The 27,010-nt window shown below is 40.6% G+C and overlaps 1 protein-coding gene across 1 annotated transcript in view; it reads left to right on the forward strand.

Moving 5' to 3' along the window:
* Positions 1-27,010, forward strand: part of macrod2 (mono-ADP ribosylhydrolase 2) — a 399,684-nt gene that overhangs the window by 291,563 nt on the left and 81,111 nt on the right. The window contains exons 7-8 of the mRNA XM_026190215.2: positions 11,584-11,614; positions 21,818-21,891. Coding sequence (XP_026046000.2) covers positions 11,584-11,614; positions 21,818-21,891 — 105 coding nt within the window. The remainder of the gene's footprint in view (positions 1-11,583; positions 11,615-21,817; positions 21,892-27,010) is intronic.

Here is a 27,010-nt window from a genome sequence, read left to right on the forward strand (position 1 = left end):
GATTCAGACAGAATCCTCCTATTCATGTCTTTGATCACTTTCTTTATGACCACCTGTAATTTAACCCACCAAAATGCAAATGACTCCTAATGCTAAACACCACGCACGCATGCTCTACATATCTTAAGCTCTCGCTGAAATATTCACAGGCTTTAGAGGCCCCGAGGCATTTTGAATGATGTCTTATACTCTGCTCGGCGCTGAGGCTCAAATATTCAAATCAAACATGATGCTCAAAATTACCACAAATACATTTTCCTCTATTTATCACTTTCTTTCCTCCAATCTCAGGATTCAATCAAAATGCCTCTTTGGTTTATAATGTCATGCCTCTTGTGCTAAATACAATAAAAATTTCATAAGATCATCATAATTATGTCAGGCTAAGGATTGTAATCAAAGCAAAGTTCAAGGCTTTAAAGGAAGCGGATGTTAGATACTATAAATTGTCAAATAAAAACCTGCATTCAAACAGAAGCTGCATGTTAAAATGAAAGATTTTTGATACCCTAGTGGCCCACAGTGTAAATTTGGGGCAGTATTTGCTTTTGCACCATTATTTCTAGTAGGAGAACTAAACTGGTGTATGTTAATTTCCACTATTTATGCAGTGTTTGATTGATTGTTCGTACAGGACAACCAGACAGATACAAATGGTAAATGGCCTGCATTTGTATAGCGCTTTTCTAGTCCCTAAGGACCCCAAAGCGCTTCACACTACATTCAGTCATTCACCCATTCACACACACATTCACACACTGGGGCGCACTGACAGAGGCGAGGCTGCTGGACACTGGCGCCACCGGGCCCTCTGACCACCACCAGTAGGCAAACATGGGGTTAGTATCTTGCCCAAGGATATTTGGCATGCAGCTAGGAGGCAGCCTGGGATCGAACCACCGACTTTCTGATTAGTGGCTGACCTGCTCTGCCACCTGAGCTACAGCCACCCGATACAAAATATACAAGTTTTTGCTTTAAAATGTGCTCTGCTCTGCCTCTAACAACAGTCTAAGTGTTAGCTTTCCAGTAAATAACATTGGTTAACAGTTTTTCAGATGTTATCTGCTTTGAAGTTAAAATATTTATGAGCTGATTCCAAGTATGATAATTAAAATAGCTTATTGGGCATTTTAAGATATTTAACTTTTTACATTTTATGGACGCTGTTTCAGTTTGTTTTAATCCTAAATTGTAACCTTCTCATCTGTTTCTGATCGCTTCATGCAGTGATTTTTTTAGCTTTCTTCATTGTGTAACATCATAAAAATCTGAAATAGTCTATTTAGCTAGAGAATACGTATTCTGAAATATTAGAAAGCATAGTAAGGTTATTCCAGCACAAACATTGCACAGATTTTATTTAGAGGCCAGACTGCCAGGTCAGATCAAGATGTTGTGTTAGGTAGGATGTCAAGAAAGTAGATCTGTTTGTGTCATCACTTGAGGTGGCTGCAAGATCAGGAAGAGCAGGTAGCGCAGGTCTTCTACTAATCAGAAGTTTGGTGGTTCAATCGCTGGCTCCTCCAGTCTGCATGGGGTACCCATAGAGTAAGTGTGAACAGTTCAGGCATTTACTTGTGCAAGTTCTGCTGAATGTGATTGACGGTACATTCAGCAGCACGTTCTTCTTTCGGCTGCTCTCTTTAGGGGGTCGCCACAGCGGATTATCTACTTCCATCTCATCCCATCCCTAAGACCCTCTTTTGTCACACCAACTCTCTGCATGTCTTCCTTCTCTACATCCATCCAAGTAAAAGAAGAAATTTGACAACCGCTTTTTACACAAGCTGCTTTTTCGATGATGCAATCAAAATTGGATGAATAGTTTAGGAAGAGTGGCGCTTCGAAAATTAGCACCTGCCCCCATTCGGGCTTTTCTTGCCAATATTCTGGGCTCAAAATGTGTTTTAGTCATTTGTAGTGTCAATGAAGAACGTTTGGCATCAGGACTGACCTAGCAGCATAACATACAAACTACAGCCAACCATCAATTTCAGTTCAGTAACCCAAAATTAGTAAGTCTTGATGTGACGAGTGGGTGAGGACTTTCATACTCACTGCTCGCTTTGTGCATGTTAATTTTACACATCACAGCATATTGCTTTTTGCACACATGCTCTGATTTGCCATTGCTAAGGTAACACCACTTCACTTACCATCCCCGGTTTGTTTGTGTTAGCATTTTGTTGCATGAAAGCAGTTTAGCAGGTTAAAACAAATGTGCAGCCATATGTTGTCAACATTTCTTTTATTATGCTTTAAACTTAAATACTGTTTGTTCCTTTGTTCTTACTTCCTGTTACTCATACTCAGGTCAAAGGTTAGGAAAGGAGCCTACCTGCCATTTCCTGACTTGGTGATGTCATGCTTGAGGTCACTGGGCTAAACCAAGCGGAGGCGTTTTCCTTTTGTAGGACTTTTTGTTTACTTTATGGCTTGCGGAACAATTTGTTCCGAGTATTTGTCTTCGTAGGCAGTCATTAAGCTGTGTAAATGAGCAATTGATGGATCAGTGAGTGTTCTCAGATGCTCATGTTGGTTTCTGTGTTTACTGGCTTGAGCGACTGGTACTGGCTAGACTAACTGGGTGTGAATGGGCATCCTTTACAGTCAGTCAAAAATTGCTTGAGATTAGTCTGCCTGCCAACCCCTTTCTTAACGTTCAAGCCAGATTATTGTATGCTTGATATACAGTCATTTCAAATGCATTTTGACTGTAAACTAGTGTAATACCACAAGCTGCTATTTATGAATTTACTGCTCTATGAAGAACGAAGCCACAGCTCTATTCTCCGGCTGTCAATCCGAATCCGAGTCTGTCTTTCTCAGCTTTTCACAGCAGTCTTGATTTCACCCACCACAAGCATGATAATTTAATCAATATCATATGACTTTAAAAAACTGAATATATCCAAGAAGAAGTCTGCCTGCAGCTGTACAGAGGAGGTACAGTGGAGCAGCAGGAATGCATTTTGCTTTTGAGTTTACTTGACATGGTTCTCACCTACACTCATTTGAATTCTGTCAGCCGTGTGCGGGTCATGTACAGGTCAGTTTTTCTCACAGATGTGAATTTCTTCCCTTTGTCTTTGCCTCTCTGTTGCTCAGTGGCCAGTGATATAATTTCAGCTAATCCTGAGCAGGAGGCCTCATACATAAATATAAGCCGACGTCTGATTGCATGCACCTTCAGCTCAGATTCACATCATGTTCCCACTTGACACTGACGGGATCATTGTCATGAGTTGACAATTTTTTCTGTGAAAACTCACTATGAAACGAGAAATAAAAGAGAACGGTTTCCTGCTGTATTTTCGCTGCACTGGTTCAGAATACAATATGTATATTTTTAATCTTTGAAGCGTGTCAACTTATAGAGTGTAGCTGTAAATGTTTTAAAGTTGTTTTATAGTTATTAGTGCATGATCAGATTGTATTAAAAAACACTTTCTTTGTGTACCTTTGCACTGTAGGCTTCAGGGTAAACTGTGCTCGATCAACCATACAAGCTGGTCATGGATCAATGAATCAAGAAGCCATCAGTTCGGCATCTCTGTGTATTTGCCTCACCGCTCTGCACCGTCCAAAGGCTGAAGCATTTACACCTTTTTTCTGCCCAGCCATCTCAGCACTGTCATTGTTTGGCTGACAGACACGCTGCAGCCTGCCTTTCTTCCCCTGTAACACTGCATCCTTTGCACGTGCAGATGGGATCAGTGCTGTGGAAGTGAGCGCAGTGAAGGTAATCATAGAGCAGCCTGAGCTCCATTATATCCAAAGAAAGTTAATTATGTCCAGCTACTATCTACCATTGATCCAATCCCAAAGTGTGCCGTTGTTTACTTCCGAATCTGTGTTTAGTTAAGTCAGCGAGGACTCGGGATTGTCCCGCTGTACCATTAGCAAGTGCTTAAGGGCTCACTTGTAAACTTTCTAAGCCCACTTTTCCTCGTGTCTGGAGTAAACACGGCTTGAGCAAATAAGCTACAGATTTCTTTTATAGTAACATTGAGAAGGGATGTGATGAGGATGAGTCATTCTATTGAGCTGAAAATAAAGAATGTACTTTTGTATATATTATAGTATATTATTTTTGTAATATAATTATATCCATATAGGCTGGGGATTCAATAGTAAAATGCAAATATTCAGGGTACTGAAGTATATCTGAAGTAAACTTTAAAATGATAGCCTCTGTCAGTGATTCCACTTTTTGATTATTTGCTCCTTTGGACTCACATTTGCACAAAAAAATAGATGGATCTGGATTTGAAGAAAAAACATTGTGATAACTACTCTTCTAAAGGTCTATATTTTCATTTCTGTTTTTGTTAAATGTTACCTACTATTTCTTAAGGATAGAAAATGCTTTGTGGCAGCATAATTTTGTATTTATTGCTGGCAGGACCTTCAAGGAGGAAAGAGATGTTCTGTTCTGTTTGTAACAATACGAATGCTCTACCTGAAGGCTGATTCATGGCATTTCTTCGCAGACACCGTAACAATTTGTGATCACGCAAACACGTCAAATGTCCACACAGCAGGAACATAAAACGGTCATTTTATGTTCCGAGTTTCATTATCCCCACCCTTACAGCTGCTCATCAGAGGAGCTGGAATTGCCATAGTCACTCCTGGATTTTGCACACGTGCTTTCCATCAGTGGCACCTAAAAGTGAGCGTGCCGTTCCTGAAACTCTGTGCACTTTCTGTGCACTCTACCTGGGAAGTGAAATCATCCCTTGAGTAGCAAAGATCCATCCTGGCTCGCGAGTAATTCCCTACACAGCCAATGATGCTGAGACCTTAATGGACAGATGTAATTGTGATAATAGTTGTATTTGATCTTGGCACATATGAAAACTGAGGTGGGACTCGGGCCATTAGGTGCCAGGTTTCCTAGCCTCTGCATTTCTCCATCCTCCATTTAGCATAATGACACAGAGTATTGACTGTGGTATTATGCAGAATAAAAGGGTGTTAATGTGTCATATTTAAATATCCTGATCTGTAACTGTGGCATGTTCCTTTCTGCAGTAGCAGGTAGCCAATTTGTGAAACTGAAAAACCAGGCATGACCTACATGCTTAAAGAATTACAGCAGTCAACAAAGAGGATTCTGTTGGATTCCTGTTTTTGATCCCCTGATGTAAGCCCACACTGTGGCATCACTGGTGAATAATAACATACTTGTGGTCACATTTGCGCAAGATCTCCCCATGCTGCTGTGATTTATAAGCATACCTTCCATCTGCAAACAGGCTAGGAGGCTCCTACCTACTGGGGCACCACCCCGGGTCCAGTGCTATTTACTCAGCCAGCCGAGACGAGGTGCTCCCCCGGCAGGATCCTGCGGTCACTGTGCCCATGCATGCTTTTCTCTCCATTAACCTGTCTGCTCGTGGCTACTGTGAAGTGCCTGCAGCAGGTACAGTAACGCAACAGCATTTTGCCACAGGTTGAACTATCTTTATTGTGCCATTTCCTGCTGTTTAACAAATGATAAAAAGCTGCAGGCCATCAAACTTAGCGGTAACAGTGACTAAGTTTTATGAGCTCTATATTTGGTAAACTCTAGTCACAATATGCACTCAATAAATCATGCATTAATAAGCTTTGTTGTGTCAGTTTTAAAATGAAAATGCAGTCTCTGTAAACATGCAGATATTTGTCAGTGCGTTTGAGTTATACGTAACACCAAAGGTCCAAATAAATAATTTTTTTTCTTGAAAACATTGCACACTTTATTCATTCTGTGCTGTATCTAATGCATTTTGAACCAAATAAGTGTGTAGAAATACTGAGAGGAAAGGTGCTCCACTTTAAAGTGATGTGATAGATTAGGGAGGAGCCCTGGCAACAGAGTAATTTCCCTGGTGACCAATTTCTGAACACTCTGAGCAAAGAAAATCAGCAACAAGCCTACATGTCAGCTATAGCCCCATACCAGGGTGCAGGCGTACACGCTGACTCATTTCTAATGAGCAGCCAGAGATAGAAATAATAACCTAAACAACAAATCATAGGTCATGACTGCAAATATAGTGCTGACGGCCTTAATTAACATTAGACCTTATTCAGTGTAAGCAGATATAAAAGTATGTATGCAAAAATGTCGTCAATGGTGGCCCAGGGTTGATGGGGAAAGAAGATGAGAAGTGGGTTATGCTTTACTATTCTTACATTGCTGCACTCTCTGGTTTGCCTCCGAAAACTACTGTAGCAACTTTGTTGCATTTAGTGTGATTTTGGCTTAAATTCCGCTCGTCATTTCTTTTCTGTCTTTAAAAGCACTACTGCTATATGTGATACTATAGAGTATTATGTGCAGAAGCATTTTGAGGTTGTTCTTAAAGAGTTTATATAAAATCTATGAAATATCTTTGGTTAGTGAAAAATAAAAGTAAACTGGTTTTAAATATTACACTGCACGCTTACTGCCTGATAGATCCATATAAAGTAGATTGAGCTTCAGCATGATTTTTGCTGACAAAGTCTTATAATGTGCATTAACAATGACATCATCACAGTATCGACCTTTCTCTTTATGTAACTCGGTTCCCGCTGTTGCACCTTCATATGGACGCTTAGTGTTTCCTGCTGCTCAGCGTGCTCTTCCTTATCTCTTCTACCGTTCTCCGAAATATTTTCAATCCAAAACTGCATAGGCATGGTAAAGCTACCATTATCATCTGTCTCACTGCAAAAATTGCACTACAGTAGCAAAGAGCGATCAATTTAGTGTAACTAGATGAATTTTTATGGATGTGATGCTGATGGCTATTTAAGGTATTTTGCTTGATCACCAGGTTGTCCTGTGCTCTCTAAATTTGAGTGTTTATGGTAAAGCACTCTTTAACATTGTAACATGTTCAAAATGACTAATTCACAGAATGAGTAGAATACAGATATAATGAAATCTGTTTTGTCATTGATTTAAATGTTCAGGTTTTTGTTTGTTTGTTTGTTTGTTTGTGTTGACAAATGACAGATTTGCATTTAATTCATTTGACAGAAAATGGTTGCTTGAAATTTAAGTACTTCAACTGCTGGTCACTCCTCTTAGCATCCTCTGTCACCTGGTTTTGAAATGCATTGCCTTCTTAAATTAATGTATATTACCATCTAAAAACATTAATTAAATTATCACCTTATGAAATAAGGTGGCTTGTATCAACTGCATCTGGTGGTTGAAAATTCATCACAACCTAAATTAAGTTTGATCAAGAACATGAGCAGCAGCTCATGTCAGGAGCTCTTCGTGTCATTGCCAATGTAATGCAGTTGTAAAAAGACAAGCCCTTCATTTTGCAGAACCATTTCTCTGTGTCCTTCAGAGGGGTGCTTAAAAATGAAACCTAACTAAAGTTTGAATGTTGTAACATTCAAACTAGAAGTCACTTTTTCGAGAATGCCAATGTTCACATTTTGAACAGAGAGGACAGATGGTTTGAAAGAGGGGTGAAAGAAGCCATCTATGTTCACTGTGAACGACCATCTTTGAACAGGGATGGTGGCTTACGACACCAAGTGTCTGCCATCTATAATCCAGTTTTGAGATCCCTTCCCAAATGCCTTAACACCCACTCACATCCTGGGCCATTTGACCTCAGTAAATCACATGATAGGGTGGGGCTAGGTTTCACAGTGAGCTGAAACTTTGGCTGATTGTGACCCACACTCGTTTTCACACCTTGGCTTGTGTGATTAAGTAGAGGATCAATAGGGGGTCCATGACCCTCTTGGGGACACTCCCATAGGGCTCAAAATCTGGGACTCTCCACCAGTTGCTCTTAGAACTGAAGAAGCTTCTCAGGTGAGAAGTGAAACGTCTTCAAGAAACCTAAAGAAGTCCAGACGCTCCTTAGACTACGATGACCTGGATGACTGAGAACGTTCACAGACATGTTGTAGCATTTCATTTTCATCTAAGGTTCTCGCCATAATCATCACTCTGCATTAATTTGACTGAATATGTTACTAAAGCAGATTAAATCTGTATACTAGTTCTTCCATTGTTTCCCTATATATTAGGTTAAAAATTGAGCTCATTTTATGATAAATAGGTTGTGTCATTGTTTTGCAAAGGGTCTTTTCTGGGCACTGGCTGCAGTGTTTCGAGGTACAATATTTGGCAGATATTTTGAATGTTTATCTCTCCATGTCATCCTCGAGATCCTTGAGAATCTGAGAAAACACTCCGGCTGCATGCTTGGGGTCATTGTCGAGCTACTGATTGATTTTTGGACCGATTAGGCAACTCCCTGACGTTGCTGAGTGATGAATATGAATCTAACCCTCGTAAAGTGCTTAAAATCTTTCCACATTACTGTGTACTACTTTTCCCTCTTGCAATCAAATGCCCTTCAAACAAATAAATGAATGTGTCACAGTGGTGTCACATTTTGACAGCATCCCATTAAGTGATTACCTGGTGCAATTTCACACCAGCGTGATCAATAGTCCTTTAATGGATCAGCCAAGGAACTAATAAAAAGGATTTTAATTGATTACGCTGATAGGCCGTCACTCCCACAGCCTGTTATATGTTAAAGGTGCAATCAGAGCAGAAGTTCAACGTCAGGTGACTGACACTTTGGCCTTTAAGCTGAGAGAGGATAACGAGGCTTCTGGCTCAGGATCACCTTGGCTGACTGACAGGAAGTAACTTTCCTTATTATGATAGTCCTTCATATCGTTTTCTTCTGCTGGGGTAATTTAGATTCCAGCTTCAATAGACTATTGCCTATATGTAAAAGTGTCATCAATTTTTATAATTGAGATACTCTGATTTTCCGTGCCTCTAATGAGTCAGTCTATTATAAGTAATCCTATTTGCACGCAGTAATTCTTTGAAATATTGTTTGTTGTGTTAGGATATATGTAACAGTTTTGCACTTTTAATCTCAGTGTGCCTCTGCGCGTGCCACGGTCTGAGCCTGGCACAGGGCTAAAAACGGCCATGCTTTTCCACGCTTCATCATCTGTGGTTTGTGTCAGACCCAGACAGTCATCTGGAAAGGTCAAAGCATCAGTAAAAGATTTAAATCAGCCCACAGAAGAAAGATTTACCTTGACAGGCGGAACCTGAAAACTGGTAAATAAGAATGCAAACAGAGTCTTTCCTCTTAAACCAAACCAAGGAAAAACAGACCATTGCATTTCAAAGCTAGAGTCACAGATTGTGATGCTTTGAAGTAACAAAAAAAAAATTTGAATATCTTTTTTGTCCTTGTAATTAACTATTTGCTTTCTTAATGCTATACGTTGAAACGGCTCGAAGATGAATGCGTTGATTAAGGCATTTGTATAATCACTCTATGAGGAGACATGTATGGTTCGTTCTCTTTCAGATCTATTAATCGTGTTTTCATTTCTAAAACGAAGCGATCTTGGCACAGCTAATAGAAACAGCCTGTTTCTAAATGCAACTTGACAGGGTCAGTGTGAGAAAAGCAAACTGTTGGGCTTAGTTTTGGCACTGAGAGAACTTGACGTACGGGTGTTATTCTTTGATTAATCTCTGTGCTGTTCTGTTGTTCTATATTCATCCAGCTTTATAAGCTGCTAGAGGAAACATTTTCCTTTTTTTTCTTCATTTGTCATCTTATTATATTAATGTTGTAGCCACGCCTTTTGATGAATGCAAGAACTAAAGCACGTATTCAGCTTGTTTTGAGGACAAATGGGACCTTTGAAAAAAATTCTTTCTCTTTAGTGTTTATTAATATACTTAAAAAGATGAATGTGAAATAGGGGAGCTTATAGCAAGGCCTATGTATCATAATATATTAGCTCACAGAAGTAAAGAGTAATGAAACTATTTTCAGCTATAAAGCCATGCTTGAATAATATGTCTGCTGCAAAGTGCTGCAAAGCCAGAACTATTACAAGGTGGTTACTTTTTATAATCTTTTTGGAAAAGACGTCCATAAATAAATATGTGTTAGTTTTGGCTCTTTGGGTCATGAAGATAATTCTATTTATCCTTCTTCTCATTCTCCACATGTCTCTTTTGTTTGGTGTATGTGCTTTCCTGCAGTTTGGTGGCTGCTATATTATTGATTTGTACTATTGATCCAAATGTGGCAGCGATTACTGGGATTTTGTGTTTAGCTTTATCATCATGCACTAAAAAACCTCCTGCTGGGATGCCCTTGTTGCTACTTTAACACAACTGAGTCACTGCTGGCAGTTTGTATTTTTACTCACAATAAAGTTTGTTTGTCTGCGAGTCACAGACTGTGTATTGACATCAAAGACACTTAAACCTTAGACACTAAAAGTAAGTGACAGACAAGGTCGATCTCATTTGGATAGTCATGATTAATAAGATGTGAAATCCACTATTCCATAATGAGCTATACCGGCCATCAAGTATACATATAATACATGCATTATAATGCAGTGATTGGTATAACAGTCAAAGATGGAACTTAAAAAACATAAAATATGTGTGTAAAGAGGGATGTTTGATAAGCTTTTATTTGGATGCTAACAAAAAGTATACTGTGTATCTATGCAGTTCTGTGGAAAATTAAGTATATCCTTAATCTTCTGTAGGAATAAAGTGGGTAAATAGCAGCAATGTGCTTTGGTAGTTTGCTGGTCTGGAGCATTCAGGTGTCTGTTAACACAATCTTCCCAGGACTGGTCGTCCTAGCAGATTCATCCCAAGGTCAGGCTGTGCAGTGCATCTAAGACTCTACAGTCCCCAGATAGCATGTTAAATATTAAAGTTCATGACAGAACAATTACAAAAAAGCTGAAGAAGTATGGTTTGTTTGGCAGGGTTGTCAGGAGGAGGGTTGTCTTTTCTCTAAAAAGAGCATTGCAGTATGATGAGGAAAATGTGGAGCTGTTGGTCATAATGCACAACATCATTTCTGGCCCAACATATCAGCACAAACACATCATACCAACGGTCAAGCACAATGATGGAGGGGTGATGATTTGGGCTTATTCTGCAGCCACAGGATTTTGGACTCTTGTGGTCTTTGAGTCAGCCATGAACTCTGGACACCAACGTTTTCACACGTGAGGATAATTATCCAACAGTTAAAGCTTGGCCAGTATTCAAAGTGTCATCCAAAGCCCAGCAACAACAGAATGGCTGATAAAGAAAAGAATCAGGGTATTGTAATGGGCCAGTCAATGCCCAAACAAATTATTGAATCTTGTTTTGTACTGTAGTTTTTCCCAGGACTTCACAGAATCCTGTGAAAATGTTCTTTTTCACTTCAGTATTTGTATTTATGCATCTGGAATATGGTTTACGACACACTTCTGCATCGTCACTGCAGGGAATTCGTCAAATGTTAGTGGAAATTGCTGCTCCTGGGAATAAACAAGTGAAGCAGTCGCGGTAAATGGCAATCATACAAGTGTACAGTAGATGCCTGACAATAGTTACAGTTTAACGCAGATGGGTGCAGTCGTGCAACATTTTATTTCAGTAGATGACGTTTGAATTCCTCTGCTACAAAATTAAACGTTTGGCTTCAAAGAGGAATTACTTTTGTCTTAATTTGTGTGATCATGCTGATTGTTTTCTCCATCTCTCTCTCTCTCTTTGCGCAGGCCTTCCCATGTATATCCACAGGCATCTACGGTAAGCTCAGTCTCCCTTCTTTTATTTCTGTTTTTATCCATTTGCTTTGTTCTTTCAGTGCAACTCAATGATAACAAGCTGCTCATATTCCCCAGTTTGTGGCTGAATATTTTAAAATGATGCACATAGGGCGGAGGTTACTTAGATATAAATACTAAATATACCAACAAGTTCACCTTAAACCATGTTGCACAAAGGCAGGACGTAGAAGAATACTGAATACTGCTTATGCACCCTCATGAGATCAAGCCAAATAAGCTGCAAGGCATTGCTGGCAGAGAGCTGATGTGCTCATTACACTTAAAGTCACACTGAAAAGAAACCAGACTTGTTGATATGAACAGAATTTTTGAGTTTTGAAGATAAAAAAAAGTTAAATGCAAGAAAACATGTTGATTCTTTGACTCTTTTGATCATTTAAATTGCCTGTTTTTACCCCACACCGTACACTGTACAGTTTATGAATTTGCATACAGCTCCAATACTTGCAGTAGGTGCCAAATGTGTAAGGATTAATTAACATGCTAATTTCTGTTGTTTGCAACTGACTATTAGCAGCAATGTAGTTCCACATAAGCAGCCACAACTGCTCTGTAAAGTTATGCGTAATTGCAGATACCTACAGTATTCTGCCAATTTAAAAAAATGCCAGTGCGAGGCAACAACTGATAAATGATTCTGGGTCTATACTTCTTTAGGCAGGGATCTCATGAGAGTCGATAAGTGCCTCTGATCATTTCACAAGACGAGGTGCTGCCAATTTTACAAACACTGTTTCCTCAAGATATGTGCGTGCACTGTTCGCGCTCTCAATAGGCATACAACACAGCATTTATTATGTCCACGTGCCGAGTGTAATGCGAATTCAAAAGTGACATATTGAACTCAGAAAGCAAAACTAACAAAAGTTTCAAAAGCCCTCGAAACCTTCTTCTGAAAACAGCAAAGAAAACCAGATAATTAAAATGTATGACACCAAAGGGTGGATAGTTCCTTTCACATTCCTCGGTAATTCAGATCATTTTAGATGATACTTGTTTTTTGTCCATTTTACGTCGGGGAGTTATATTTCCGGTGCTTTCTGTACTATTCTTCATGTGGTTGACCTCGCTCAGATTTATTATATACACCTATGCAGCTGTTGTTGTTCTAATAAAGCTACATAAAAGCTACCTAATTTACTAAACCTACTGCAGCTTACTTCCACAGCTGTTTCACTGTGTGAATTTAATTTAAAAGGATTTTTTAAACAACATCATTGGTGTAGATAAGCACAGACACATCTGAGCTATTTGAGTGTGCTATTAAGACCTGATGCTGGTTTTTTATTTAAAATGCAGACATTTGAAGCCGTATCTCAAACTGTAAGCGAAGCATCAACAGCCACTGACTGGATTTAATTAAAAGCTAGGGACTGGACTGTAGTGCACATGTGAGTCGGTGCAACTATCCGGTCACAGCTCATAAAGAAAATGATGAAATGTTGATAATCAGTGACAGTTGAGCACCTTATTTGTGATTTGCTGTGCATTTCAGCGGCACATGTCTCTACAGTGCTAGAGTATTTGCCATAACTTGCAAACAGAGTGCATTCAGCTGGTAAAACACACCCTGAAAATCATCTGTGCAGACGCTTGAGAGGTGCATTCAGCTGTGATTATACTCAGGCGGTTCTGACTCGTTTCCAGTTGACATGCCAGAGATTTGTGCTGCCGTTTCATGTCCTGAACAAACATGTCACATGTGATGTGAAGACACAGATCAAACCGGATGAGCTAATTTTCACGACTATGGTTGGAAACTGTTTCTGTATGAAAAATGACAGTTTGGTTATTGATTAAACCTGTTAGTTATTGATGTAGTCCTAGTCCGTTAGTGAAAGCACAGAAGCCTCTACCTTTCCATATTTCTTTGGGTTTTTTTAAACGTCTAATGAAAAACAAAGTAATTAAGTTTTAGTCTGAGTTTTGTGTTTTGATTTCCAACTGTAGACAGTATGCAAAAATAAAATGATTCATCTACAGCCCCTGGGGAACATAAAAAAAAAAGCCTCTGCCCACATGCTGGGTACCTTACATCTGTTTGTTTTTCTCTCCAACCAAAGCCATTACTCCTCTGCCTTTATCAAACCTGGACTATAACTAACTGCCAGCTGTTGCACTCTGAAATACTACACGCAAAGTACTGATTATAGAGCCTGATAAACTTTGGCAGTGCTCATTAAACTAGCTGAAACTGCCCGGCATAGATAAAAGATAGTCCGAGTGGCGAGCTATCCTGACACGCGCTATTGCATATGTGTGTTAATAAAGACCAGTCTTTAGTAAAGCGTGCTCATAAATCACAAGACGTTTAATTATGCTCTTGATAGAACACTTCCCATTTGGGATTTTGAATAAATTCCCCCTGTCACTTTTTTGCAGTTCACACACACACACATCTTTTCTGCGATGTTATGTTTCGTTCCACCTGCCGATGCACACATCTCACAGGGGCTTCTTCTTTTTTTAGTCCACTCTCCTTCCTCTTCCTGCAAAATATATGTTATCCGCTTAAACACGAGTGTCTGACTTCTCGTGACGTAACAAATTACATAACAAGCTGAATTCAAGAAGTATAGTGAAGTGCATCAGCTAATGGTTATATACAGTGTTTTGTGTTATAAGCAAAAATATGGAGTAGAGTAGCTGTAGTGGCACAAAGGTAGTGCAAATACATGCAGGGGAGAGAGTGGGGTGGGGGTCATTGTTTGTACTGCGCGCCGCTGACGAGGGCACCACTTATTGCCATTCACTGTGCTACTGTGTGCTGCACTGCCAGTGGGAGCCTGTCATACCACACCACCAGGAGCCCCCTCGCATCAAAAGGATGGTCTGTGCAGAGCCAAGCATGCAGTGGAGTGGGAGGGGGGGATTAAACAGCCTGTTTAATAAATAAACAGCTTAGCGCATCCATAACTAGATCTCCACAGAACAACAGCTGATTAAGACTAAAGATCTTCACACAGCAGAGGGCAAATAGAGGAGGGACTTTCAAAGGAAGTACAGTATAGATAGCACAGAGCTGTGTTGTTGTTCTCCGAGTCCTCTGTGTGCCCCCTGAGTACTGCCATATTCTGAAAGGGCCTCTGCTCTCTTGTCAGGAGTTCTGACATTTTCTGTGCATTTTAGATAACCTTTAAGGTCAGCTTCCATTTTAGCAATATAAACAAAAGCTCTTTAGCGTGGAAGTCACATCTCCCCGATCCCGATGTTTGCCTGTGATTTTTTCTAAAAAAAGAAATCTCTTTCTGTCTCTGTTGAATGTGCATCATTTTGAGTATGCGTTCACGGTCATGCAGGTACTATGCTTATGTACACGTGCTTGACCTATTTCTGCACTTGAACTGGAGCAAGAAAACAAATTCTGTGCCCCAAACATCGTGACACAGAGGAATCAGGAACAAGTTATCCAAGGCCATTGTGGTGAGACAAACAGATTTGTCAGGGAAAGTTAATGCTAATTGACACCCTCTCTCACGCCTCCATATTCCCGAAGACTCAGTCACCACTGACAGATGATGGCAGAACAGGGAGGTTGGGTGTAGTAGAGGTGTGCAGGGGGTACCTCAGACGCTTGGAAAGAAAAATGAGAGATCACACTGCGCTGACAGTCCAATCCCTCAGTCCGGCCCATTAGCCACAACAGAATTTCTGCACCGATAGTGTGTCGGAGGTACCACCCATAAACAAACTGGTGCCCTCCGTGGGCCACGAGGTCACCCAGCATGATAGAGGTTATTAAGTGCTGCTTCTGTTTGCACATCAATCACAGCCGTGCGACCTGGGTTTAAATGGATTATTCCTTCCACGGAGGAGACACCTCTCAACGTCTCACAGGATCAGTGCCAAGAGTCCAACTACCTCGACTTAGAGAGGTCATTTTCTCTTTTGCAATCCTTTTGTTTTCTGTCCTTCCTCCTATGCATCCTCTTGTCTCTAGTTCTCCCTGACAAGTCTGTCTTATTAGCCATACAAGGAAAATCATATGAAAAAACAACTATTTTCAGATGCATTTTAGACTTTTGCACCTTGTGCAGATCAGGTCTTAGGCAGTGCTGAAAAAGCACTTTTCAACAACCCCATAATGAGGCATGCAGTTTATAAGCAAGGACACGTATATTACTTCTGCTGTTTGCTGGATAAGAAGCCATTGCACGCATGTATTTATAACGCTATCAAAAGAATCAGAGGCGCTTGATGTGGCAAAGCTGCTTCTCTTCTTTGGACAAATATCTTCCTGTTTACTGCTAACCCCTCACCTCTGGCTCATCTGTCTCTGTAACTGATCCGAGATTTGTTGACAAAGGACTTTTAGCACTGACTGGTGGCTGTGGGAGATATGTGGATGTAATCCACCAAAGCTCTACTGGTATGTCCACACTGCCATCCCGCTGTACCGTCCAGATCAAAGGTGTCAAGCAGCTAAGATTTTTTTTCTCTAACCAGCATCATGGTCTGGCTCTCTTTATCCCTGTCTAGGATTAGGAGGGCTGGAAACATTCATGCACCTTATCTTTAAACAGTGATTGCTTGCTGCTAGCTTGCCAGAAATGGCCCAGGCAGGTTCCCCCTTCTCTCAAAATACATGAAGCCTAATCTAGCTGGGTTTTTGGTATTTCAAGGCACATACAGTAGGAGCAATATGTTGTATCAGTGGGCAGCAGAGTGTGTGCTCAAAGAAAGCAAGATCTCCGTGGCCCAATGTGCATTTGTTCTCAGCACTTTTCACAGATGATAAGCCAAATGTAAAAACACCTCCCACCCACAGGACAATAGATTTAAGGGTTTGTGAAACTTGTTCGAGCATTAAACTTTTTCATTCCACAAACTTCTCAGAATGTTTTTACAAAGTAAAACGTCGGGTGTTAATTTTAGCATGTAGGACAAAGCATGCTATCACCTACATGGATTATTTCCAAGGAAGGTCATCAGCTGTTGTGCTCTGCCCTCTTTCTTCTCACCTCTTTCCCCCCCTCCCCTGCCTCTCTTCCTCACATTACACCCTCCCATCCCTCTTTGTCTCTGTCTCCTTCTGTGGGCTGCAAAGTCGGTCATGGTCACAGCCCTGCTGTCGTGTCCCAGTGTTAGTGTAGGAGCAGCTCCGGGCCATTTGACACCCACGCAATGGCGTCTAGAGTCCTGGGGCGCTACTCTGTCCTCCACCCCGGGTCAACTCACCTCTCCACTGGGCCCTGATGGGGTGACTACCCTGTTCCCCCGCTCACTTTTCAGATGAACGCACAGCATTGATGCCTCCAACTAGAGCAGAGCTCAGCTGTGCTACGCTTAATGATTTTCTACTGTTCAAACCACATCCACCTAATCTACATTGTTTTATACTGAGCTTAAATGATTCCAGCCTGCCTGTCTCTTATTACAGCTATCTTTAATAATAGCACTAAAGCTATCAACATTTTATTGAAAACAACAGCAATAAAAAGTCCTTTTTTTAATAAAAAATACTATTAAGATATTTCAAGGAAAGCTGTGAGGCGTTATCTTGCCAAAGACCTTTAAAACAAGTACAGATCACTGTTCCAAACATAATATAATAATAAGAAGAATCAGGAAAAAAAACTGTATTGATCCCTGCAGGGAAATTGCTTTATTACTGTTGTTAAAAATACAGCTATGAAAGGAGCAATTACATGTTACAAAAAGAGAAAAATGGAGCTGAGAAGTAATAACACTAATTAAAAAAAATACACAATACTTAACTAGAAATGTATACCTGGTGATTCAGAATATTACGCATGGTCAAACATTCGCATGTTTGTTTTGTGCTTGTTTTTTTTGCGCTATGGTAGTTTACTGTCATTCCAACACCTGTGGTGAGTTTGCCAGCCCCAGCTAACTCAGCCTCGGGCTATATACAGCTTTAAGGTAGACAGCTCATCAAAATGAATGACGAGTGTTGAGACATGAACTTGACCAGCTACAGCTGTGGAGAAGGAGAGTGGAACCAACAATACAGTTTCTGCCTCAAGGGGAGAAAACCTGCACTTTCTGTATTTCTGAGGAATTCAAACATCATACAGCCTCAGTTTATCAGACTTCACCATTTCTGTTATCTGTTGGCACCATATCCTTGCAAATAAAAATAAAAAAATCAGAAGACTAGGTGCTAAAAAGAGAGAGAGAGAGAGAGAGAAAGAAACACTAGAAATAATGAAGCCCTAAAATAACAGCAGGCTGTGGTATTCTCTGCACAATATAAGCCCACTCAGGAAAAGCAAAAGTGGTGTGATCTGCAGTGTGCGCCTACAAGGCTACCCATGCATTTGCAAATAAAAAATGGGAATGTAACATAGCCCGGACATGTATTCAACTTGTTGACTTTCTACTGCTCACTTTATCAGGTGATGCATCCACTTCTCACCACAGGAAAAAACACCTTAGCTGTACAAGTTTGTTGCAAAAGTTAACTCTGAAAGTTGAGTTAAAGTAAATTTAGGATGTGAAAGAGCTGCCATGCTGGCAACAGTCAGAGCAATGGGCCTGCTTGTTCTTAAAGCCAAAATTTCCCCTAAGGCAGAGTACACATTTATATATATTTTTTCCTCCCATGTTACAGTTGAGTGGATATTTTTGACCACGAACTTCTATTTTCCAACTGTTACAGAGTTGACTGCGATTGAGATGGAAGCTTTTGTTTAGCATTCTGAACAGAATATCTGAATTTTTAGCTTTAACATCAAACTCAAGGGACTTTCTTTGGTTTTTATTCATGTAAAATACACAACCTACTATATGCCTGAAAAATGACATAGGGACTTATGCAAGAAGTGCTTTTTGCATATGACCAGTGTCTCCACCCTTTCTTTGCAAAGAAAGGGTGGAGATCCTGTCGATTGGCTACATCAAAGCAAGTGTGCATACGCGCAAGATGGATGTAACTTGCTGGATGGGGATAAAAATAAAGCTTTAACTAAAAGGAAATTAAAAGGAAATTAAGCAGTCCTTCTCGAACAGTTCAATGATGCTGCTTTAAGTCAAAGGCATGAAATTACTGGATGAACACTTGGCTTGTAGCTGCTATAGTGTCAAAATTGTTGACTGCATATCCCAATGTTACGCAATAGTGTTGTTGTGTCCTTTTATTTACACGGTACATGCAAGTTTCTCTCCCCTCTCCTCTCCTCGCCCTGTGCTGGTGATGAAGTAGAGGAGCCTTCAGCAGAAATAACACTGCGCCACCTGAGCCCTCATCAGCGGCGCTGTGCTGCACATATCCCATTAGTGCACCTCACTAAGACAAATCTCCCAAAGCCGAGCATATTCCCAGCATAGGTGAGAGCCGAGCCAAGTAGAGCAGGGACCCTGGAGGGCCCACCATCACTGCGCCCGACGCCAGCTGCCCGCCACCTGACAGATTGGTTTTTCCCGAACTCTCAACACAGCAAATGGCAAAAAAAATGAGAAGGAGGTGTTGAAAGGAGAAGATGGAGAAGTAAAACACTGAACTCTGTCATTTTGTGCGTACTTGAGCATATAAAAGAGTCAGAGCTGAACATCATTCAGGAAGCGGGGTTGTCACTCCTGCTGTGACTCGCAGGTCTGAGAGAGACTCTTTTGGACGTGTGGACCGAGAGTTTTTCTGTCTCGCCGTTTCAACGTACGTGGCCAGGCTGAAATGGACAAAGAGAGGAGAGGTGGTGAAAGTTAAAAGTTGCAGAAGGAGACAAATGATGAGAGAGCTCTCGAAATGCTGCCATTGACCTTGATGTTGCAGTTGAGCAGGATCGTTCTGCCAGGCTGCCCTCAGCTGCTCTGACACCTTTTACAGGCTTTCCATCTAAATCTCTACCAAGTCTATCATTTCACCTTCCTGTTACTGTTTTCATTATTTCTCCAGCTAACTGCTCTCTCTGCCCCTCTTTTCTTCTCCGCTATGATTAATAGGTATAGCTCTCGAATCAATAAAGCATTTGTAGAAACTCCACATAGAATAGATTAAATGTACTCAGTGCCATCCACACTTCTGGTGACCAGCATGTACTATTATCGAGATTTAGACCTGTTTTTAGCTCCAAATATAATGTGTGCCTGTTTATCTCTCTCTTAAGATGAATAGAGCTAGAGCACAAAGGCAGTTATTTACAATTTTAACAATTTACTTATTTGTTTCATTTGTTTGTGTTCTACTTCTCCGACACCTCTCTTTTTTCTCCTGCGGTTTCCTAAACAGCTGGTGTTTTCTTTGTGGATCTATTTTTTTAAGCTTTCTTGTCATCTACACATCTGTTGGCTTGTGTTACTTGATCTGTTGTTACTCCTTCATAGGTGTGGTAGCACTTTTCCAAAAGGTAACATTTAAACAAAAAAGAAATTATATCACTGGAAAGGTTAAGTGTGCTTGGGAGACAGGGAGAGCCAGGTGACCTGCAGACCAATTTGGCATTCTGGATTAGGTTCTGAGCACACAGCTCTCGGGGCATCTTTTGAAGGACAGGAGCTGTGAACGGGGCTGTGCACTGTCTGCAGACACTGTCTAACAGAGCCATAGAAGCAGACTGGCTGTCACTGCTGGCCGGTATGCAGCTCACATCTTGCTTCACCCAGAGCTTGAACAGGAGCTCAGCAAGGGCTCGGCAGCGAGTCAACCCCTCTTCTCTCCTCGGTGTAATTCGGCCACTCCTGTCAAACTGTGGAAGGGGAGGGAAAGAGAAGCAGTAAGGAAAAGAGACATCAGCAGCAGTCAGATGGGTGAAGGTGGTAGGGTTAAAGCACTGCACACTATATCTTGACTGTCAAGGCAGTTGATGTGAAGCATTTAGAGAATAGTTATTGAGAAACTGTGACAGCAGGTGGTCTGAGAGAGTGCGATGAAAGAGTAGAGGAAATGTAAGGTTAGCGATTTCTGGCTTTTAATTTTTCTTTACATCTGACTTAAATGATTAAAGGTTAATAATAATAATAATAATAATAATAATAATAATAATAAATAAAGGTTGTTGCAGTGCTTATAAGGCTGTTTCATAGGTCATAGCGCACTACAGTCATGGCAATGACCCAGGACAGGAACAGTGTTTGAAAATGTGGCATGTTCAATACCCGGCAGGCTACAAGAATGGCTTGGCCCTTGTATCAGTTTATGTGGGTTGAAATTGAATTCCTGACCTCTTTCGTTAGACTATGACACCGTCTCCCATAACCTGTTGTGCCTTACAGAGGTCAGGGGTTGTACAATAGATGAGCGACTAGTTTTTAATCTTGAAGAGGGTCACTGTGACTGAAAAAATTAAGCTGTGTTTATCTGTTAGCTTGTGGTCTTTGAATTAGACATACTGAACTGTAAAGGTTGTACTCACAGAGCAGCAAACTAACTTGTGCATTTGTGCAGAGGATCTAAAATCAATGTGCCTGAGTCAAGTAGTGTGAACGACACAGACAAACAAACTCAACTATTATTACTTTGAAATGAAGAGAGCTGAAACACTGCTCTATAGCAGATTGTCAGCTCTTTTGGTAATGGCATATACTGTCTACTCTTTAGCTCTTAGCAAGGCTGGCCCGAAGGGTTTTATAGTCAATAGCTCATTCTGATTGTTTGCACTTGGGAAGTTGTCTACAGTGGAAGCAAATGATCCTGAGATCAGCATCTAGCAAAGCCTTCCCTTATTAAAAATTAATAAAGTTACAATCTTTTTTTTCCATCGATACAATCACAACAGCTCGCACAGTTGTTGTTAATACAACCACATTGCTTGTTAGGCACGCTGCCTTTATGGTTACTCTGGCATGCGGGTAAAATAAAATCGCTTAAAAGTTCATACGTCTAAGTGTAATTGTCCCCATCAAGACAAAATCTTAATCAGTTCTGCTTGAAGTGAGGGCTTGAATAGGGCTTTATACTTCCAGATGCTTGCAGATGTGTCTTTACATGTAGCTTGTATTTGCTCTCCTCACCCTCCAAAAATAGCACTTCTTTTCACCCTGCATCTGGCAACAAACTTCTACAGCAGTTGAACGGTCAGCTGTGCTCATCTGCCAGTGCCGAGCAGATTGTGCTGCTTTCTATTGATTTAAGGAGAAATGCCATTACCTTTGGAGATATCCGTTTCTGTTTGTTTGCCTGTCTGTTTTTGTCTCCCTCTGGTATCTGCATGTTGTATACAACAGGTATTGACACTTTTTTTTTGTTTTCCTTTTTTATGTCTAGGCTTTCCCAATGAGCCTGCAGCTGACATTGCTTTGAAAACAGTAAAACGCTGGATCGAAGACAATCCTGATAAGGTAGGACACGCCTGCATGATTCATGTTGTCGATCTGAGGTCACTTCCTCATTTGTGAAGTAACCGCCTATTTCTCACGTTCGCCGATTTGCTGTGACCTGAGATGATTGGACCACAGCAGAAACACTGAACTCCAATTGTCATGCGTCTCTGTTTCAGACAGACATCTTATCCACCTGCCTTGCTTGGTCTGCATGCATATCAAATTAAAAGCCAGTCTGTGTCTAATCGGGTCTTAAATGGTCTGTTGACTGTTTAATTGGTCAGTGCTGGGACGAGCTGTCAAACCCAGAAGAACATAAACACATCAGATGGAATAATCTCAAATTGTTATTTGTTTTAGATAAATTATAATCACGCCTTCCAAGAACTGAAGGCTCAGATGCAGATCTGCTGCACTACCACATTTCTCTGGTCAAAAACACAAATTCACACGTTTATCTTAAACGAACGGTAAAATCTTGAAAGCAGACAATCATCTTCAATTTTTATCTGTTGCGTCTCTTGTCATTTGCAATGACCGTAATGCATCCATTTGCATTGTGCAGAGCTAAAATGTATGCCACATTTGCAAGAAAAATCTTTACCGCCAAGGTTATTTTACTCGCTGAGAAAAACACTGATATGCTCGCTGACAGAGCTCCTACTTCACGCTTTCAACACACTGTGGACTTGATGTCAGATAGGAACCGATTATCAAGTTGTAATCTTGTTTTGTGAAATTTTAAGTTCTTCACCCAGGGTGCTATCGCCTTTATAAAGTACTTTATTAATTGCTAATGTGTTAGTACTAATTAACAGGGTCAAAATCCATGAGACTGTTGTAAAATAATAACTCAGGAGATAGCTGCATGTGGCTTTTATGGTGGTGGTTTACATGCATCGTGACTTTCAAGTGATATTTAACAGATTAATATATATTTAGTCCACGATGATAAAAAAATTTGTAGTTGTCAGGAGACTGTTTAAGACTTTGCAGAACATTTGCCAGCTTGTGAGTCAGTGAGTGATGCTAACCTTTGGGGGTCGTCTCTGTTTACTGTGGTACTGTTTATATCTGTCACTTTGGATTGAGGTGTTTTATAGAACTCACAGCTTGATGTGCTGCAGCATCCTTCAGCTGGTATTATGGATGTTCTCAACAAGCAGCCAAACGATACGGACTTGCTTGATTATTTTGCCGTTGTTGTGCACTTGCGCGCTGCCTGATGATTCCTGTAGCATGTAGTTGGGGAATCCATCAAGCCTTTGGCAGAAAGAAGATTTCCACCAGGTTATTGCTGACTGTAAATAACAAGCTAATGTTCAAAGCTGACTTTCGTAGTCGTGATGTTCCACATACAAGTTTGAAATGTTTTACAAGTGATGGAGGGGGCGTGAGAGACATCTGCGGAGGCTTCCCTTAGCAGTATTTGGCAAAACTGTGAGCACAGTCTGTAGATCTTCAACTCTAACTAAACCAAAAGTGATCTTTTAATAAGATCTGGGAGAATATAGCGATATATTTTACCCAGAAGCACAGCATAACATGGACGTGCACAGGAGGGCTTCCTTGCAGATTCAGATTCATTCACGGTTGCCTGGCGTTTTGTTAATCTTCGTGTACCACAAAGAAGGATGCATGATGTGATTATGTTTTTTTTATTTTGTTTGTTTGAAGAGCTCAGGAAGAATCCAAATACATGTCTAATAGAATTCTCAATGCTCAAAGGAAAAGCATGTGAGCGTTTTGAAGTGCAGTAAATCTTAAGATGAATACCTCTTTCTATGTTTAGAAAAGCAATTTATCACTGTAACATTTACTCAATAGACACACCCAGTGTTGGCATGATTGATAATTGACATGATTCAGTTTTTAGGTGCTGTCAACTCGAAAATTGTGAATGGGCAGTTGTTTACCATGCGTAAAGACATTTTCAATCAAAGTCTTGAAAGTACAGTATTCTACAAGTTTCGCTTTCTCAGTTTCGCTTCAAAGGCAATCCAGAGGTTGTGTGCAAAGTTGCATGCGATGCCGGCTCATCTCCAGCTCTGTACGCTCAGTCTGTGTTGTAGGCGTCTACAGAATCAAGTCATCTCGGGGCCATGTTTTGTAGAAGATACCGTGTGGCTGAATTTTAGCACAGTGGGTTGGCTGAGCGTCTAACGTGGCCAGGGTAAAAGTGTAGACAGCAACCAGTTTATAGGCATTCGAATCTGGCAGGTTTTAGTCACAAGCAGCTATTGATCTGTAATTGTCCACATAGAAGTCTGAGAAGACAGTAACGTCAGGTGGCAGAAGACTTTGTGTGTGTACGGTGTGTGTGTATGTTTGGGTGTGTGCAGGGCTTGATGGGAAGATAGAATGAAAAGAAAACAAAGAACGGGACACTGTGTGATTGATTAACAGAAAGTTTATCTACCGGGCCAGCAAAGTGTAGCCCTAATGCACTCAGCTACACACAAAGGCCCCAATTCGAGATTGAAACTCACTCTTGAAAGCACCTAGACTTCCATTGTGGAGGAATAAACAGCCTCAATGTGGTCAGGGAGAACAGATCCTTTAATCTAGAGATACTTGAGTGCTGAACTGATTCTTTAGATCATAACAGATGAAAGAATAAGGGGCTCAGTCCCTGCTTCCCCGTATATTCCATGTGAATTAATGAAACAGAATTTGTATTTGTAAACAACAGACCATAAAGCTCTAATGACTTCAAAAAGTACATAAGGGGCCAAGGCAGTGACATCCTAGAGACCCACTCCTCCATATGGCCTTTGAGCGGTTTCCCCCCGGCTCACAGCAGACATGCCTCTCCACTCATCTGGCTTTGGTTTATTTCTCATTTTCAGATCTAATTTGGTTTAATTCAGGCTTACATAGGTTTAATCTGCAGATGAAAAATGCGGTCTGACACTTTATTTGGCTGCCACGGATGCGCTCTGGATAGCCAAGCTTTTTAATGAAGCGTTTCGAGGGCCCCGCAGCCCAGCATTACTGACATAGTCTGAACACTTGAGACAGATTGAGAGTCTGTAATAAGCTCTGCTGCACTGTGCTGCTCAGGACAGAATTGATGTGTAGAGATTTCACCTTTCAACATTACTCTGGTTTGGGCTTTAGTATTAAGCACTCCACTGTGCCAATGATGCTCCCAAAACAGGTGTTTACATCCTATTTCCTGTTCTGTCAATGATCTGTTTACCTTAGTAGCATTTGTCATTTAAGACACCTGATAATAAATTCCATCTCAAGCTAAGGCTGTAGACTCTGTGACAAATGTCAAGTGTCTGTTACGAATAAATGCAATATTTTGTATGCTTTGTATGGTTGTGGTTTTCTGCGTGAATGCGTATCAGCTTAGGAGCCTGTCTGGGTTTTGGCAGATGGAGCTGCAACATGTCAACTTTGAGGCGTTCATTGTCATTCGGTTGAATAAGATGGATGGTTGCTGTTACGATGGCTATATTGTGTGGTTCGTATTTAGAAAATCTAAACGTTGTGACCATTTTTATCTGGCATGCTGGGTAAGCAGACAGTATATTAAATATATGGTGCTTGCTTGTTGTCTCCTATACGTGACAGTTATGATGGTAATGAATTCCCCAAAAGAGAGACCAAAAAAATCGAGACAGAGTTTTCGTTCCATTAGCCTCATCCAGTCAGCTTTTTTTTTTTAAATATCAGAGAAGATCCATTTTATTCGACTTTCTAAAAGGCTGAAACAGGGGAACAGATTTAAAATAAATGATCGCTTTATCGGTTGTGAGAAATTTGAGCTTTTTTATAATAAGATAATACCAACTTCTTTATCAAAATCACCGATATCAATAAGCTTTCATTCAGTGTGTGAAAGACAGGCTGAATAATGATGTTAGTGTTGTTTGTGTCTACATGTATGTGTATATATTAGTCTTGTTTACATATCATATAATGAAGGAAAAAATAGGCACATTATGGGCCTCGATATCCATTTGAATAAGAGCCAAAGAAAATACAGCAGAAACAGTCATTTCAGCTTCAAGTTATGAACAAAGCCCTTTATGAGAAAATACTTTGAGACCCAAGAGCAATTGAAGCAAAAGCTGCTACTAAGTGGGGTGGTACTTGAGCTCTATGTTGCTGCATTGCCTCTTCATGGTGTTTTTTTATTGTCTGGTATCCAGTGAAAACTCTTTGCCAAATGATGCATCTGTAGTCGATGGTGATTTGCTCAAATTTGCTCCCTGCATGCCTTGAGGATGCTGATGTGCCACTGATGGGCTGTGCAACTGGCATAGTGTTCAAAGCCAGCGTGGTCTTTTGAAGTCAGCGTCTAGCCCCTTTGAATTGTTTGCTGTGACTGGGAGCATCAGGGAGACACGGCCTGATCAGAAGAACATGCCTAACCACTCAATTCTGCATCCACATGATATACTGTCTCGTGTGGATGGAGGAGCTCAGCTTGACCTCCGAGAAAAGCATTCCTCCTCTATGCGTGTCTGTCAAACACCTGCAGATTTTCCCGGGAAAATGCTTTAGAGTGAGTATATGAATGCCTTAATAGTTTTCTCTCTGAGAGAATTACTTTACTGGCACCAGTGCTAATGCATACCATGTAGTCTAATACATTAGTGGCAGCTATTTGGACCACGGCAGTAGAATGGATCTTTTATGGCTTTTATGATCTGACAATTTTATTATCTCACTCACTCTGGATAATATGGCGTGTGCCCTTTGATTCCCTTGACCTCAGGTTGGTGAAGTTATATACTCCTAGTTTCAGTGTTTAAATAGATTTAAGATGATACATTCAGTTTGTAAACCGACACTCTTCAAAGTTAATTTTTACATCTTTTGCTTTTAGCTCTGTTATCTGCAGAGCGAGCCGCAGCTTTGATAAAGTCCTCTCGCTGTCAGGGATTTTTAAAAAAAAGTTTATTATGAAGATCAAATGTTACTGTATTTTCAGTGTTTATCTAAATGGTTGCATGAAGCTCTTACCATCAGAGAGAAATCCTTTTTCTGCACGAATGAGGATTAAGCCTATCATCTTTATCTCTGCCCAAAGACCAAGGTGTTGCTTTACTCCTGGTAATTGCAGAATGATCACCTTAGTATCTGATGCAAGATGACTGAGAGTTTTCTGTACTGAGGGAGA

The sequence above is a fragment of the Astatotilapia calliptera genome, chromosome 13 (genome assembly GCF_964374335.1).
Source record: "Astatotilapia calliptera chromosome 13, fAstCal68.1, whole genome shotgun sequence".
NCBI lineage: Eukaryota > Metazoa > Chordata > Actinopteri > Cichliformes > Cichlidae > Astatotilapia > Astatotilapia calliptera.